Here is an 18,722-nt window from a genome sequence, read left to right as displayed (position 1 = left end):
ATTTCCCAACTCTTATGAAAGACCTAAAATTACAGATCCAAGAAGAGCAGCACACCCCAAAGAGATTAGACCCAAATAGGCGTTCTCCAAGACACTTACTAATTAGAATGTCAGAGGTCAAAGAGAAAGAGAGGATCTTGAAAGCAGCAAGAGAAAAACAATCCATCACATACAAGGGAAACCCAATAAGATTCTGTGTAGATTTCTCACCAGAAACCATGGAAGCTAGAAGACAGTGGGATGATATATTTAAATTACTAAAAGAGAAAAACTGCCAACCAAGACTCCTATATCCAGCAAAATCATCCTTCAAAAATGAGGGAGAAATTAAAACATTCTCAGACAAAAAGTCACTGAGAGAATTTGTGACCAAGAGACCAGCTTTGCAAGAAATACTAAAGGGAGCACTAGAGTCAGATACAAAAAGAGAGAAGAGAGAGGTATGGAGAAGAGTGTAGAAAGAAGGAAAATTAGATATGATATATATGATACAAAAGGCAAAATGTTAGAGGAAAATATTATCCAAACAGTAATAACACTAAATGTCAATGGACTGAATTCCCCAATCAAAAGACATAGATTGGCAGAATGGACTAAAAAACAGGATCCTTCTATATGCTGTCTACAGGAAACACATCTTAGACCCAAAGATAAACACAGGTTGAAAGTGAAAGGTTGGGAAAAGATATTTCATGCAAATAACAACCAGAAAAGAGCAGAAGTGGCTACACTAATATCCAACAAATTAGACTTCAAATGTAAAGCAGTTAAAAGAGACAAAGAAGGACACTATATACTAATAAAAGGAACAATTAAACAAGAAGACATAACAATCATAAATATTTATGCACCGAACCAGAATGCCCCAAAATATGTGAGGAATACACTGCAAACACTGAAAAGGGAAATAGACTCATATACCATAATAGTTGGAGACTTCAAGTCCGCACTCTCATCAATGGACAGAACATCTAGACAGAGGATCAATAAAGAAATAGAGAATCTGAATATTACTATAAATGAGCTAGACTTAACAGACATTTATAGGACATTACATCCCACAACAGCAGGATACACCTTTTTCTCAAGTGCTCATGGATCATTCTCAAAGATAGACCATATGCTGGTTCACAAAGCAAGTCTTAACAAATTTAAAAAGATTGAAATCATACACAACACTTTCTCGGATCATAAAGGAATGAAGTTGGAAATCAATAATAGGCGGAGTGCCAGAAAATTCACAAATACGTGGAGGCTCAACAACACACTCCTAAACAACGAGTGGGTCAAAGAAGAAATTGCTAGAGAAATTAGCAAATACCTCGAGGCGAATGAAAATGAAAACACAACATATCAAAACTTATGGGACGCAGCAAAGGCAGTGCTAAGAGGGAAATTTATTGCCCTAAATGCCTATATCAGAAAAGAAGAAAAGGCAAAAATTCAGGAATTAACTATCCATTTGGAAGAACTGGAGTAAGAACAGCAAACTAATCCCAAAGCAAGCAAAATGAAAGAAATAACAAAGATTAGAGCACAAATAAATGAAATTGAAAACATGAAAACAATAGAGAAAATCAATAAGGCCAGAAGTTGGTTCTATGAGAAAATCAATAAGATTGATGAGCCCTTAGCAAGATTGACAAAAAGAAGAAGAGAGAGGATGCAAATAAATAAGATCAGAAATGGAAGAGGAGACATAACTACTGACCTCACAGAAATAAAGGAGGTAATAACAGGATACTATGAACAACTTTATGCTAATAAATACAACAATTTAGAGGAAATGGACGGGTTCCTGGAAAGACATAAACAACCAACTTTGACTCAAGAAGACATAGATGACCTCAACAAACCAATCAGAAGTAAAGAAATTGAATCAGTCATTCAAAAGCTTCCTAAAAAGAAAAGTCCAGGACCAGACGGCTTCACATCTGAATTCTATCAAACATTCCAGAAAGAATTAGTACCAACTCTCCTCAAACTCTTCGAAAAAATCGAAGCGGAGGGAAAACTACCTAATTCATTCTATGAAGCCAACATCACCCTCATACCAAAACCAGGCAAAGATATTACAAAAAAAGAAAACTAGAGGCCAATCTCTCTAATGACTATAGATGCAAAAATCCTCAATAAAATTCTAGCAAATCGTATCCAACAACACATTAAAAGAATTATACATCATGACCAAGTAGGATTCATCCCAGGTATGCAAGGATGGTTCAACATAAGAAAATCAATTAATGTAGTACACCATATCAACAAATCAAAGCAGAAAAATCACATGATCATCTCAATTGATGCAGAGAAGGCATCTGACAAGATTCAACATCCTTTCCTGTTGAAAACACTTCAAAGGATAGGAATACAAGGGAACTTTCTTAAAATGATAGAGGGAATATATGAAAAACCCACAGCTAATATCATCCTCAATGGGGAAAAATTGAAAAGTTTCCCCCTAAGATCAGGAACAAGACAAGGATGTCCACTATCACCACTATTATTCAACATTGTGTTGGAGGTTCTAGCCAGAGCAATTAGACAAGAAAAAGAAATACAAGGCATCAAAATAGGAAAGGAAGAAGTAAAACTATCACTGTTTGCAGACGATATGATACTATACGTCGAAAACCCAGAAAAATCCACAACAAAACTACTAGAGCTAATAAATGAGTACAGCAAAGTAGCAGGTTACAAGATCAACATTCAAAAATCTGTAGCATTTCTATACACTAGCAATGAACAAGCGGAGGGGGAAATCAAGAAACGACTCCCATTTACAATTGCAACTAAAAGAATAAAATACCTAGGAATAAATTTAACTAAAGAGACAAAAAACCTATATAAAGAAAACTACAAAAAACTGCTAAAAGAAATCACAGAAGACCTAAATAGATGGAAGGGCATACCGTGTTCATGGATTGGAAGACTAAATATAGTTAAGATGTCAATCCTACCTAAATTGATTTACAGATTCAATGCAATACCAATCAAAATCACAACAACTTATTTTTCAGAATTAGAAAAACCAATAAGCAAATTTATCTGGAAGGGCAGGGTGCCCCGAATTGCTAAAAACATCTTGAGGAAAAAAAACGAAGCTGGAGGTCTTGCACTGCCTGACTTTAAGGCATATTATGAAGCCACAGTGGTCAAAACAGCATGGTATTGGCATAAAGATAGATATATCGACCAATGGAATCGAATAGAGTGCTCAGATATAGACCCTCTCATCTATGGACATTTGATCTTTGATAAGGCAGTCAAGCCAACTCACCTGGGACAGAACAGTCTCTTCAATAAATGGTGCCTAGAGAACTGGATATCCATATGCAAAATAATGAAAGAAGACCCATATCTCACACCCTACACAAAAGCTAACTCAAAATGGATCAAAGATCTAAACATTAGGTCTAAGACCATAAAAAAGTTAGAGGAAAATTTAGGGAGATATTTTATGAATCTTACAATTGGGGGCAGTTTTATGGACCTTAAACCTAAAGCAAGAGCACTGAAGAAGGAAATAAATAAATGTGAACTCCTCAAAATTAAACAGTTTTGTGCATCAAAGAACTTCATCAAGAAAGTAGAAAGACAGCCTACACAATGGGAATCAATATTTGGAAACAACATATCAGATAAAGGTCTAGTATCCAGAATTTATAATGAGATTGTTCAACTCAACAACAAAAAGACAGCCAACCCAATTACAAAATGGGAAAAAGACTTGAATAGACACCTCTCAGAGGAGGAAATACAAATGGCCAAAAGGCACATGAAGAGATGCTCAATGTCCCTGGCCACTAGAGAAATGCAAATCAAAACCACAATGAGATATCATCTCACACCCACCAGAATGGCCATTATCAACAAAACAGAAAATGACAAGTGCTGGAGAGGATGCGGAGAAAGAGGCACACTTATCCACTGTTGGTGGGAATGTCAAATGGTGCAACCACTGTGGAAGGCAGTTTGGCGGTTCCTCAAAAAGCTGAATATAGAATTGCCATACGACCCAGCAAAACCATTGCGGGGAATCTACTCAAAGGAATTAAGGGCAAAAACTCAAACGGACATTTGCACACCAATGTTTATAGCAGCGTTATTTACAATTGCAAGGAGATGGAAACAGCCAAAATGTCCATCAACAGACGAGTGGCTAAACAAACTGTGGTATATACATACGATGGAATATTATGCAGCTTTAAGGCAGGATAAACTTATGAAGCATGTAATAACATGGATGGACCTAGAGAACATTATGCTGAGTGAGTCTAGCCAAAAACTAAAAGACAAATACTGTATGGTCCCAATGATGTGAATCGACACTCGAGAATAAACTTGGAATATGTCATTGGTAACAGAGTTCAGCAGGAGTTAGAAACAGGGTAAGATAATGGGTAATTGGAGCTGATGGGATACAGATTGTGCAATAGGACTAGATACAAAAACTCAAAAATGGACAGCACAATAATACCTCATTGCAAAGTAATCATGTTAAAACACTGAATGAAGCTGCATCCGAGCTATAGGTTTTTGTTTTGTTTTGTTTTGTTTTGTTCTTACTATTATTACTTTTATTTTTTTTCTCTGTATTAACATTCTATATCTTTTTCGGTTGTATTGCTAGTTCTTCTAAACCGATGCAAATGTACTAAGAAACGATGATCATGCATCTATGTGATGATGTTAAGAATTACTGATTGCATATGTAGAATGGTATGATTTCTTAAAAAAAAAAAAATGGACAGCACAATACTACCTAATTGTAATGTAATTATGTTAAAACACTGAATGAAGCTGCATCTGAGCTATAGTTGTTTTTTTCTTATATATTTTTGTATTTTTATTTTTATTTTTTCTCTATATTATCATTTTATTTCTTTTTCTGTTGTCGTGCTATTTCTTTTTCTATATCGATGCATATGTACTAAGAAATGATGATCATACATCTATGTGATGATATTAAGAATTACTGATTGCATACGTAGAATGGAATGATTTCTAAATATTGTGTTAGTTAATTTTTTTTAATTAATAAAAAAATACATTGCAATAAAAAAATCAATGTAATACAGCACATTAACAAATCAAAAGGGAAAAATCACATGATCATCTCAACTGATGCTGAAAAAGCATTCAACATAATTCACTATTCTTTTCTGACAAAAACACTTCAAAAGGTAGGAATCAAAGATAACTTCCTCAATATGATAAAAGGTATATGTGAAAAATCCTTAACCAGCATCATACTCAATGGAGAGAGACTGAAAGCTTTCTCCCTAAGATCGAGAACAAGACAAGGATGCCCTCTGTCACCACTATTATTCAACATTGTACTATAAGTTCTAGCTAGGGCAATCAGACAGGAAAAAGAAAAAAAAGGCATACAAATTAGAAAGGAAGAAGTACAATTTCATTATTTGCAAATGACAGGATACTATACTTGGAAGATCCTGAGAATCTATATCAAAGTTACTTGATCTAATAAACAAATTCACCAAGGTGGTAGGATATAAAATTAACGTGCAAAAATAAGTAATGCTTCTATATATAAGCAATGACCTCAGTGAGAAGAAAAAATCCATTCAAAATAGCAACTAAGGGCGGGCCACAGTGGCTCAGCAGGCAAGAATACTTGCCTGCCATGCCAGAGGACCCGGGTTCGATTCCCGGTGTTAAAAAAAAAAAAATAGCAACTAAAACAATCAAGTATCTAGGAATGAACTTAATTAAGGATGCAAAGGACTTGTACACAGACAACTATATAATATTGCTGAAAGAAATCAAAGAAGATCTAAATAGGTGGAAAGACATACCCTACTCATGGATAGGAAGGTTAAATATAGTTAAGATGTCAATTCTACCCAAATTGATCTACAGATTCAATGCAGTACCAATCAAGATTCGAACAACCTACTTTGAAGACTTGGAAAAGCTAGTTACCAAATTCATCTGGAAGAGAAAGAGACCCCGAATAGCTAAAAGCATCCTAAAAAAGAACAAAATGGGAGGATTAACACTTTCTGAGTTTAAAACTGATTATAAAGCCACAGTGGTCAAAACAGCATGGTACAGGCACAGAGAGAGAAGTACTGACCAACAGAATCGAGTCGAGAGGGCAGAAATAGACCACCAAATCTATGGTCAACTGATCTTCAACAAGGCCCCCAAATCCACTGAACTGGGACAAACAGTCTTCTCAATAAGTAGGCATTGGAGAACTGGATATCAATAGCCAAAATAAATAAATAAAAGAGGACTCTTACTTCACACCCTATACAAAAATTAACTCAACGTGGACTGAACACCTAAATACAAGAACCAGCACCATAAAGCTCCTAGTAGAAAATGTAGGAAACATCTTCAAGACCTAGTGATATGAGGTAGCTTTCTAAACTTTACACCCAAAACACAAGCAACAAAAGAAAAAATGGACAAATGGGAACTCCTCAAAATCAAATGCTTTTGCACAACTCAATGGGAGAAAATATTTGGAAACCACACATCAGATAAAGGTTTGATATCCTGTACACATAAAGAAATCATACAACTCAACAACAAAAGGACAAGCAACTCAATTTTAAAAATACTGACTAAAAATATGAATAGACATTTTTCTGAAGAGCAGATATAGATGGCTAAAAAGCACATGAAAAGATTCCCATTGCCAAGGGAAATGCAGATAAAGACTACAATGAGACACCTAAAAGATATATAGATGAGATTCCTCACACCTGTAAGAATGGCTGCTATTAAACAAATGGAAACTACAAATGTTGGAGAGGATGTGGAGAACTTATTTACTGCTGGTGGGAATGCATAATGGTATACCTGCATTTGATAATGAAATTATCTATGGAAGACAGTCTGGTGGTTCCTCAGAAAACTGAGTTGTCATAAGACCTGGCAATACCACTGTCAGTATATACCCAGAAGAGCTGAAAGCAGTGACACAAACAGAGATCTTCACACTGATGTTCATAGCAGCACTATTTACAATTGTTAAAACATAGAAACAATCCAAGTGTTCCTCAACAGACGAGTGGATTAACAAAATGTGGTATATACATGTGATCAAATATTATGCAGCAATAAGATGAAGTGAGGTCCTGAACCACATGACAAGATGGTTGAGCCTTGAGGACATAATGCTGAGTGGTATAAGTCAGACACACAAGGATACATAAAGTATTATTCCACTTTTATGATGATGGTAAAGGTAAAATCAGAGGCTTGTAATACAGAATATAAGGACCTAGAGATACACAAAAGCTTGAGATGGGTGAACAGTTAGCTAATGAGGTTGAACACGAATGTAAGGGAATAGATAGAAGGGAAAGCGGTCGTCTAGTGGGTCTGTAAGTAATATCACCATATTGAAGGTGAACAAGATTGAAAGGGGTTGTGTAGACTAGTATGTCCCACTGAATAACACTACAAATATAAATAAGCTCTTGTATGAACTACTGCAAAACTAAGAATCTTGTACAAAGAGTATGTAATTTCAGGGTATGGGGGGGAAAATGCTACTGCATGCTATGGGCAAAGTTTAACAGGAAAACATCAACAGTACCACAGCAATGGCAGGGGCATACAATGGGGGGAGGGACAAGGGTTAGGAGGTTTGGATTTTCTATTTGGTGAAGGTGTGTTTATTGGCCATCTTTCTCTCGGGAACAATGAAATTATCTAAAATCGACAGACTGTTGACTTTGGATGATATGCATGAGACCCAGCAAACGGAGGTGGCTGAAAGATGCACTGACTGAGAAGTAGACTGGTGAACAGAGGTATACATAGATGATTGAACATTGTGTTGCTACAAAAAGAAATGAAGTTGTGAGGCATGCCAACGATGTGCATGAACATGCAGGACAATTGGTGAAGCAAAATAAGCCAGAAACAAAAAAGCAAATATTGCATGATCTCATTTAGAAAATACTGATAAGAAAACTGAAGCCTAGACTATAAGGTCTTATAGCAGCCACATTTAGTCTGGAGTGGTAACTGTTATTTCTGGATTTTGAGCAGCTGTGTTATATATGTATGACCTGGCATTTAGTAATACGGCATTTAGTAATAAGAACAAAGTCAGCCTACTCAAAGGGAGAAAATATTTGGCAACCATATATCCGAAAAGGGTTTGAAATCCATAATACATAAAGAAATCATGCAACTCAACAATAAAAGGACAAAACAACCCAATTTTAAAAGAGGCAAAAGATATGAAGACATTCCTCCAAAGACGAAACACAAATGGCTAAAAAGCACATGAAAAAATGTTCATCTTCATTAGCTATTAGGGAAATGCAAATCAAACTAACAATGAGGTATCATCTCATATATATAAGAATGGCTGCTATTAAACAGGAAATCTCAGGCGTCGGAGAGGATGTCGAGAAACTGGAATACTTATTCACTGCTAATGGGATGTAAAATGGTACAGCTGCTGTGGGAGATAGTTTGGCAGTTCTTCAGAAAACTAAATATTGAGTTGCCCGATGACCCAGTAACTCTGCTACTTGGCATATATCCAGAACATCATTTGCATACTGATGTTCATAGCATGTTCACAATTGTCAAGAGACGGAAACAATCCAAATGCCCATCAACAGACGAAAGGGTAAACAAACTGGTATATATATATATGATAGAATATTATGCAGCAGGAAGAAATGAGGTCATGAAGCATGTGACAACATACATGAATCTTGAGGTCATAATGCTGAGTGAAGTAAGTCAGACACAAAAGGGAGTATACTGCATTATTTTACTAATATGAACTAACTAGAACATGTAAATTCAGAGTCTTAAAATGGAAATACAGGATACCTAGAACAGAGAGAAGTTAGAGAAGTGGGAGCAGTAGCTTAATATGGTCAGAATATGTAACAAGGTTTGAACTTAAAATGTTTGGAAATAGATATGGAGTGACAGCAGCTCATTAGTGGGAATATAAGGAAAACCGCTGCATTGTGGGCGAATCTGGTTGAAAGGGGTTGTTTATAGAGTCATGAATGTCACCGATTAACACTACAAATTTAAATGAATATTTGCATGAAGTGGTACAAATGTGCAACATTTGTAAAAAAAGTTAATAGAATATTATGTGAGGGAAAAATACCTATCTTTAAGGTATTTTCAAAAACATTTATTTTTAAGGTTAAGTAAACAGTAATATTTAAAATTCTTTCACCAACAGTAGCTGGTGTACCACATCAATACTAAGGTCAATAATAGGAGGACATAAGGGATATGGGGTCAGTTTTGGGTTTTCTTTTTATTTGTCTATCTGATAAGTTTCTTTTTGGAGCTATGAAAATGCTCTGAAAGTGTGTGTGAAGACTGCACAACTAAGTGATAATACTGTGAGATATTGGTTGTATAATTTGGATGGAATATATGATAAATGAATGTATCAATAAATCGACAAAAAAAGAAATAAAATATAAGGAACACTCTGTATAGATTCTTGAGTCCCTTTCCATTCACTACTTTTTCCTATGCCCCATATGATTAATATTTTAATGGTTTTTGAACTATATAATAAATGAAATCATACAGCTTTTTTTTTAAGTCACTGAGATCAGACAGAATAAATTTTTCTGAGTAGACTGCTGGAATTAGGTAACATGACAGGCAGCAATGATGACATTTTGAGTAAGCAAATCATTCTAGAACCCTTAAGAATCACACCATAATAATAATATGCCTACCCTGCTTAGTTATGTGGCCTGATTATAATACATACTATGTAAATACCAACATGAATAATCATGTAAACATTCCAAGTAAGACTTCCCACCTGTTGCCAAAGACAGTCCCCCAAAAGCCACCAATAAAGGGTGTAGATTCCAAAGTTTCTACTCCTCTGATTTTATCACAGGAGTTATTTCCATTTTCTCGGCTCCCATCACCATTTACAGTTTTTCGTAATTTTCTACAAAAAAAAGAAAAAATTTCAACAACTTCAGATTATTTAAGACTTTTTCTATTTCTGTCCCAAACACCCCTACAAAAAATGATATCAACAGATTACTACCTGAAAATCAAGTATAATGAATTTCATATAATAAGGATAAATCACACAAGAATATTTCCTATTGAAGGGAAAATACAGGTTATGTGGCAGAGAAATCAACTGGCTATATGTAAAATTAGTACAAATTAATAAAGGTGATAAATTCCAAACCAAAGTCCTATGCTATCATTTTATCCATTCATTAAAGAAATAAAACTGCCATTCAGAAACATTACCAGAAAGAAACTTTTTACATGTGTAAACACGAATCTTTTTCAGGCACAGTCACCACCACTCACAAAAAAGCAATTTATTTAAAGATGGACATAAGAAATCTACTTCTTTGGCACATTTAATCAGAGAATACAAAGTAATTACAAAAGGTCATTTTTTTATCCATATGTTGTATACCTAAAAGACACATCCTATAAACATTAATGAGATACAGTTTAACACTTGATATCTGTGCCAATTTGAAACCGCTGTGTATCCCAGAAAAGCCATGTTCTTTAATACTGATTCAATATTGTTGGGTGGGGTCTTTTTGATTAAGTTGTTTCCATGGAGATGTGACCCACCCAACTGTGGGCAGGACCTTTTGATTAGGTGGTTTCCATGGAGATGTCTCCACCCATTCAAGGAGGTTGGCTTATTGGAATCCTTAGAGGGAACCAGTTTGGAAAAAGCTTCAGAGCCAACAGAACCAACACGAGACCTTTGGAGATGAACAAAGAAAATGCCCCCAGGGAAGCTGCTGGAAACCAGAAATCAAAGGACCAGCAGACCCTAGCCACACGCCTTCCCAGCTGAAAGAGGTGTTCTGGACTCACCGGCCTTTCTTGAGTAAAGGTATCTTTCTCTGGATGCCTTAGTTTGGACAATATTATGGCCTTAGAACTGTAAACCTGCAACTTAATAAATTCTCTTTATAAAAGTCAACCCATTTCTGGCATATTGCATTCCAACAGTATTAACAAACTAATGCAACCTCCTTAGAAAATAAAATAGTAAATCAATTTAACTCAATTTCCAGAGAAGCTTCTTTTGGGAGGGGAAAAATTTGAAAATATCATTCAAAAGATGAATGAATATGCTAAAGTTCATAATACCGAATGGAAAAATCATACTTAATAACTACTTAAATGGGCAAAAATCTACAGATATTCTGATGAAAGATAATTTAATTTCTGGAAGATAATACACATCTCTAAGAAACCTTTAAGCAGCTCCAAAACCCAAACAAATCATATAATCAATGAAAGTATGACATAAATACAATGTGTTAAAAAGTAAAATCAATCTTTATTAAAAGTTCAGGCCACTTTCTGAGATGGTAAACTCTCAGAGCAGTCACATTTAGTCCAGAGTGGTAACTGTTATTTCTGGATTTTGAGAGGCTGTGTTATATATGTATAACCTGATGTTTAGAATTAAGAATGAAGCAGAGCAGATTGAAATGAAGGTAATTTAGAATACAGGAGCAAGGAAGACATTGCCTATATTTCAGAACTTTACCTACTCTATGAGACTAAGGAAGATAGGTTTATTTTATCCAGAACCTAAATTTTCTATAGCACATAATCTAACTCAAACTGTCTGGATAGATCATTTAAACAACCCAAGCACAGAGAGTCCAGTATAAGAAAGAAGGACTTTAATCCCTTACAGCTTAATGTAATACCTGGATACATCCCAGAGTATATTTAAGCAGATAATCAAAAAGTAATGGCACATGCCAGAGATCCGGGTTCGATTCCCGGTGCCCGCCCATTAAAAAAATTTTTTTTTAAAGTAATGGCAAAGTCCCTTGAGGAATGGGTGAAAAACTATGGAACTATTAAACTTTACCACCAGTGACACACCTGACACTGCGTCAAACATTAGGGACACCCAAATCAATAGGCCAAGCCCTTGATCTTGAGGCTTACTCTTATGTATATAGCAGGGAAGCTTAGTGTATCTATAGGTATGCTTAAGAATCACCGCCAGAGGCCCTCTTTTGTTGCTCAGATGTGGCCTCTCTCTCTCTCTCTAATGCCAACTCTACAAGTGAAATCACTGCCCTTCCCCTATGTGGAACATGACATTCAGGGGTGAAAGTCTCCCTGGCAGCATGAGAAACGACTCCCAGGGATGAGCCTGGTCCTGGTATCATGGAATTGACAATGCCATCTTTACCAAAAGGGGGTAAAGAAGTGTAACAAATAAGGTATCAGTGGCTAAGAGAGCTCAAATAGAGTCGAGAGGTTACTCTGGAGGCCACTCTTATGCAAGACATTGCTACCTATCATAGTTTCCCAAACCCCAAACAAAACCATTTCTGCCAACCCTAAAGAGCACCTAGAGAGTGATATGAGATTCTACAGAGCTTCCATGCACTAGGGTTGCTTTCCAGAAGCATACAACCTCCAGATGGGTCTCTGGATCAGATAAGTCCTGAAATGCAGAGGGGCCAGCCTCTCCAGAACATCAACTAGTTCCATACTCCTATCCCATATTATTGACAGTCCCTTCCAACATGAAAATTTAGAATGGGCATAGCCCAAATTCCCCTAAGAATAGGAGGAAGATTAAAGGTAATGGTGGAATTATACAGAGAATGTAGGGTTTAACAAAGGAGCACAATTGCTGAATCATTATACTGATTTTTCTTTTAATCTCCAGTGTCTTGGAGCAGCTAGTAGTAAAAAACCTAAAATTATGGAATTGTAGCTCAAACCAAACTCTGAAATCTGTTCCACACCTAATTGCTATGTGTACTTCGAAATTTATTTCTTTTTTGTATATATGTTATTTTTCACAAAAAAAGAAAAAAAATGTTGATTATGATGATACGTACACTGCTATATGATGATATTGTGAACCACTGATTATACACTTTTGGATGATTACCTGGACAATTACCATGTAATCATGGTAATTAATTGATTTAATTTAATGCAATTAAATTTTAACTGCATTAATAATTTTTTAAAAAGTTTAGGCCACTTTAAAAATCCATTCTCATTATATACTTTTGAAAAAAGGTAAAGTTTTTGGTAGCTCTAACCCAATGTACTAAGATACCGCTTTACATTGAATTTTCATCAAATTTTGTTTGAACTTCAAAAAAGAATGCTTTATCAGAACTATTATATAAAATAAATTTTAATAAAGAAGGATATAATATAGGAATATTTCTTTCAAACAACTGTAGAGAATGACAAAATCCCTCTTGGAAATGTGTTAATAGTTGATAACAAGATTTCTTAGCATAACAAAAAGTAAAGCATTTATTTTATTTAAGCCAAAAACTAATTTAAAATATGAACAAAAGAGGAAGATTTTTTAAAACAATCTGATCACAGATTTTGTAAATCTCCACAATATCTCTCCCAGAAAATAAATAACTACAAATATAATTTCCTCTCACCTTCTTCTCCGATTTCCATTGTTTCCCGATGGTTTTGTTATCTGAGTAGACACAATTTGACAGTGGACAGTTCCCATAAGTAGCATAAGGCACAAGGGTCCAAGTACTTCACTTATATTCACAATAGGCATCATAAAATATAACACAATTGCTATAACTGAAATGGAGAGGTTAGAAAATGTAAAACAGAACTCATCTTTAAAACATATTTTAGTAACCACAAAAATCACTTCTACAAAAATCTATCATTTAAAAAAGTACACAAGTAAAATTACATTACTTTTCTATAATCCATCCACTTACACATTAGCAGAGTGAAAACTCGAAGCCATAGAGATCACAGAGCAAGTAAAGAATGATTTGTTAAAAGGCTTTCTGACATTATGAAAAACCTAGATATTTCAAAAAGTCTTCCACCACAAAATAACTAGGTGCTAAGTAAAACATACACATTGATATGTTGTTCTACTCAGAGGAAGAATAGAACAAGGTTCAAGGTTACACAGAGGATTTGAATCAACAGGCAAAGAAGGGGATTAATGTATCGGCTAAGGTGACTGATCTTGACTATTAAGGGGAAATAGGACTGCAACTACACAATGGAGGTAAAGAAGAGTTTCCTGGAATACAGGAGATCCCCTAGGGCGTCTCTTAGTACTACCATGCGGTGATTAAGGTCAATGGAAAACTGCAACAACCCAATCCAGGCAGGACTACCAAAGGCCCAGGAACTTCAGGAATGAAAGTTTGGGTCACTCCACCAGGCAAAGACCCAAGGTCAGCTGAGGTGCTGACCTGAGGGTAAAGGGAATGTGGGATGGGTAGCAGGAGAAGGTAGTGGTAAATATGAACTATGACCACATGACCCATTACAGAAACGAGGACTGTGATAGTATAAATATTTCCTCCTTGTCTCGTTATGAGTGTGTCTGCATTTGTTCACAGAGCTGGGATTTGAACATAGGCAGTCAGGCTCCAGAGTCCTCACTCTTAACTTCTAGCTATATTGCCTCTTTGGATGTTATCAAATGCTTAAAGAAATAAAGGGTCAAAGAACAAGGAAAGATATCAAAAATTATCTCCCCAAATCTCTTGATACAATTTTATTGGTTATTTATTTTAGACTTTAATATAAAGATAAATCTTGTGCTACATAAACTACCCTGTATAGAGAAAAAGATAGGAAGCTACCAAATTCATATTATTCCCTAACATAATCCTGATAGCTAAACATAATAACAACAGCACCAAAACAATAAACTACAGACCCTACTGGCTTATGAATATGGATATAATTTTGCCACCAAAAGTAAGCACCATAAAGGGAGGGAGTTTTTTTCTGTTTTGTTCACTGCTATACCTAGATCAATATCTGGTACTCAGTAGGCACTCAAATTATATTTGTTGAATGAATTATTGAAGTATTATTAAATTGAATGTGATAATATAGCAAAAGCATAATTAACTAAGATGATATAAAGTTTATGCTAGAAAAGCAAAGACAGTTTAATAATAAGAAATCTATCTCAGAGCCTAGAAACATACTTGGCACAGACTAATCAAAAGAGAGTGGGTATGACTATCCTAATATCAAACAAAATGGACTTCAGTTAAAAACTGTTAAAGGGACAAAGAAGGGGACTATATATTGATAAAAAAAAGGGTCAACTAACTAAGAAGATAAAATGATTATAAACATAAATGTACCTAACATCAGACTACCAAGAGATATGAATCAAACATTAACTGATTTGAAGAGAGAAAAAGACAGTTCTACTTTAACAGCATACTTCAATATGTCACTTTGAATAATGGAATGACATCTAGACATAAGATCAACAAGGAAACAGAGGCCTTGAACACAATACTACAGAACAACTAGACCAAGTAGATATATATAGAATGCTTCATCCAACTACAGCAGAGTACACATTCTTCTCAAGTGCAGATGAGTCATTCTCCAGAATAGAACATATTTTATTAAGTCACAAAACAAGTCTCAAATTTAAAAATACTGAAATCATACAATGCGTCATCTCTAATCACAATGGAATGAAGCCAGAAATCAGTGATAGATGTAGAACTGGAAAATTCACAAATTATGTGGCAATAATAAACTTTTAATAAGTCAAAGAAGAAATCCTATGGGAAATTAGGAAATACCTTGAGACAAATGATTAAAAGATACCAAAACTTAGGGATACATACCAAAACTTGATGGGATACAGCAAAGAAAAGGGTTCAGAGGGAAACTTATAACTCTAAATGCTAATACTACAAAAGAAAGATAGCATTATCATTAAATTATCCTGGAGGAACTGGAAATAGAAAGCAAACTAAACCCAAAGTAAGGAAGAAGGAAATATTAAAAGATTACAGCAGAGAATAATGAAATTGAGAAAATTAATGAAAGAAAATTCAGTTCTTTGAAAAGATCAATAAAATTGACAAGCTTTTAACTAGACTGACAAAGAAAAAAGAGGACACAAATGGCTAAAAGGTACATGAAAAAATGGCTCAACTTCACTGGCTGTTAGGGAAATGCAAATAAAAACCACAATAAAATATCATCTGACACCCACTAGAATGGGCATTATCAAAAAAACAGAAAACGACAAGTGTTGGAGAGGATGTGGAGAAAGAGGCACATTTATCCACTGCTGGTGGGAATGTAAAACGGTACAACTGCTGTGGAAGGCAGTTTGATGGTTCCTCAGGAAGCTAAGTTATAGAACTGCCATGTGACATGTAATACCATTGCTAGATATCTACTCAGAGGATATGAGGGCAAGGACACAAACAGACATTTGCACACCAATGTTTACAGCAGCATTATTTACGATTGCCAAGAGATGGAAACAGCACAAATGTCCATCAACAGATGAGTGGCTAAACAAGCTGTGGAATATGCATACAATGGAATATTAAGCAGCTGTAAGAATAAAGTCATGAAGCATGTAACAATGTGGATGGATGCTGAGGACATTATGCTGAGCGAAATTAGCCAGAAACAAAAGGACAAATACTGTATGGTCTCACTAATATGAACTAACATTAATGAGTGAATTTGGTGAATTGAAGTTAAAAACACAGTTTGTCAGGAGATAGAAATAGGAGAGAAATTGGGCAATTGGTGCTGAGGCACCCCAAGAGAACCTCTTTTGTTGCTCAGATATGACCTTTCTCTCTCTAAGCCAACACGGCAAGTGAACTCACTTCCCTGCCCCCCTCTAAGTGGGACATGACTCCCTAGCAATCTGGGACAGAATTCCTGGGATGAGACAGGACCCGGCATAAAGGGATTGAGAAAACTTTCTTGACCAAAAGGGAAAAGAGAGAAATGAAACAAAATAGTCAGTGGCTGAGAGATTTCAGTCAAGAGGTTATTCTGGAGATTATTTTTATGCATTATAAAGATACTCCCTTTCTAGTTTATGGTGTATTGGAGAGGCTGGAGGGAAGTACCTGAACTGTAGAGCTGTGTTCCAATAGCCTTGTTTCTTGAAGATGATTGTATACTGACAGGACTTTTACAACGTGACTGTGTGATTGTGAAAACGTTGTATCTGATGCTCCATTTAACTAGGGTATGGAAAGAGGAGTAAAAAATAAACAAATAATAGGGGGAACAAAGGTTAAAATAAATTGGGAAGATGGAGATATCAGTGATCAATGAGAGGGAGAGGTGAGGGGTATAGTATATATGATTTTTTTCTTTTTCCTTTTCTGGAGTGATGCAAATGCTCAAAACAATAATCATGGTGATGAATACACAACTATGTGATGCTATTGTGAGCCACTGATTGTATATCATGCATGGAATGTTTGTATGTTGTTTTATTAATAAAAATATTTTTTAAAAGGAGAGGACAGGAAGTAGACACTTGTGTTGAACAACGCTAAACTCTCTGAGCCAAATAATTTAAGATGAACTCCAAGTGAGGTATACCCCTTTATTTCTTTGTACTTTGTAAACCATCAAATGAAAGAGTAAATGTAAGAACAATAAGGTTTTCATTTTCTAATAGCAAAAGGGAGAAAAAAGAGACACCATCAGAGATTATCTTAACTTCTTCAATTACCTTGCATGAGGTAAAGCAGTAGCAGCCAAACGAAGATTCTCTGAGAGGTGACCTGAATCCACCACTTGCTGAACAATGGAAAAAATACAACTCGAACAAGCCCCTTCCGAGTCAAAGATGTCCATGGAATTTCAGGTTTGGCTTTGGCAAATGTTGAGCCTTTAAACAACACAATAAAAAAAAACATCAACCATTTATCAAACTACTATATTGATGCCTATTTGCAGCACTATATTTAAAATATATGAGAGAAAAAATCAGCACACAACCTGTTTAATTAAAAAGAATCCTCTTAGATATTCATTAAATGTAGTAACTTCTTACGTCAACCACTAGTACAGGAGCTCAAAATAAGTCAGGCTCACTTGACTGCAAATAATATATTTTTCTTAAATACACAACAGCAGGTCTCCAAGTTCCTCCCTCTTCAAAACTTATAAAAACCATGTAACTTACACAGACACACAGTACTAATAAGGCAAAGAGGGAAAAATGTTAAAGCCTGAATGATAAAGACTGTGAAATGACTATCAGTAAGAAAAGGGAAAAACATTACTCTTGAAAATTAAAGTGCATCATCTAGGGAATATATCTAAAAATCAGTCTTGGCATCAATATGAAATAACATATTTCATATTATTTTGGAACTCACCTCTGATTAAGTCAACATCAATTAAGTCTGGTTTTATGTGACCCATCTTTTTTGGTTTGCTTTTGAAGCCCTGAGATAAAACAAACAAACAACAACAACAAAACAAATAAACCAAGGAAAAAAAGCCCTTTTAAATACAAAGATAAATTTATGATTCTTTTTTTTCTATAAATGAATCCCTTTTACAGGAGACACTTTAATCCTTGTGCTCCTAAAGAGACTTGTCACTATTATTTATTTTGTTTCAATTTCTAGCTTTATCAAGTAATGTGTACATAGATTTTTAAAAATATTCAAACAATGCCAAAAGATCAATGAATGAAAAATAGTAGTCCCCTGTCCCAACCCCTTCTTCCCCTCAGTTTCACTCCTCTAAAACAAATCACTTTCATTTCTCTTCAGCCATTTCTCTTGGTATTTACTCCCATACTTTTAAATAAGATGCTTAGACTGCTATTTATTCATTTACTGATTTTACAAATAATCTACCAGATCCTGATATATATCAGAGAATATTGCTCTCTTACACCACTAATCCCCACATCCTAATTT

At 35.2% G+C, this 18,722-nt stretch overlaps 1 protein-coding gene across 4 annotated transcripts in view; it reads right to left on the bottom strand.

Moving 5' to 3' along the window:
* The window catches only part of PHTF1 (putative homeodomain transcription factor 1), a 140,669-nt gene that overhangs the window by 52,597 nt on the left and 69,350 nt on the right, over window positions 1–18,722 (bottom strand). For 3 of the 4 annotated variants that reach the window (XM_077119828.1, XM_077119830.1, XM_077119831.1), the window contains 5 exons: window positions 18,171–18,240; window positions 17,519–17,677; window positions 16,902–17,018; window positions 13,437–13,593; window positions 9,809–9,943 (listed from right to left, as the gene is read on the bottom strand). In XM_077119828.1, the coding sequence (XP_076975943.1) occupies window positions 9,809–9,943; window positions 13,437–13,593; window positions 16,902–17,018; window positions 17,519–17,677; window positions 18,171–18,240 (638 nt within the window). The remainder of the gene's footprint in view (window positions 1–9,808; window positions 9,944–13,436; window positions 13,594–16,901; window positions 17,019–17,518; window positions 17,678–18,170; window positions 18,241–18,722) is intronic. The other variant, XM_077119829.1, reaches the window with a different exon arrangement.

This window comes from Tamandua tetradactyla, chromosome 11 (assembly GCF_023851605.1).
Source record: "Tamandua tetradactyla isolate mTamTet1 chromosome 11, mTamTet1.pri, whole genome shotgun sequence".
NCBI classification, from domain to species: Eukaryota; Metazoa; Chordata; class Mammalia; order Pilosa; family Myrmecophagidae; genus Tamandua; species Tamandua tetradactyla.
Note: the sequence above shows the minus strand (reverse complement) of the source record. Positions and strands in the feature narration are given on the sequence as shown.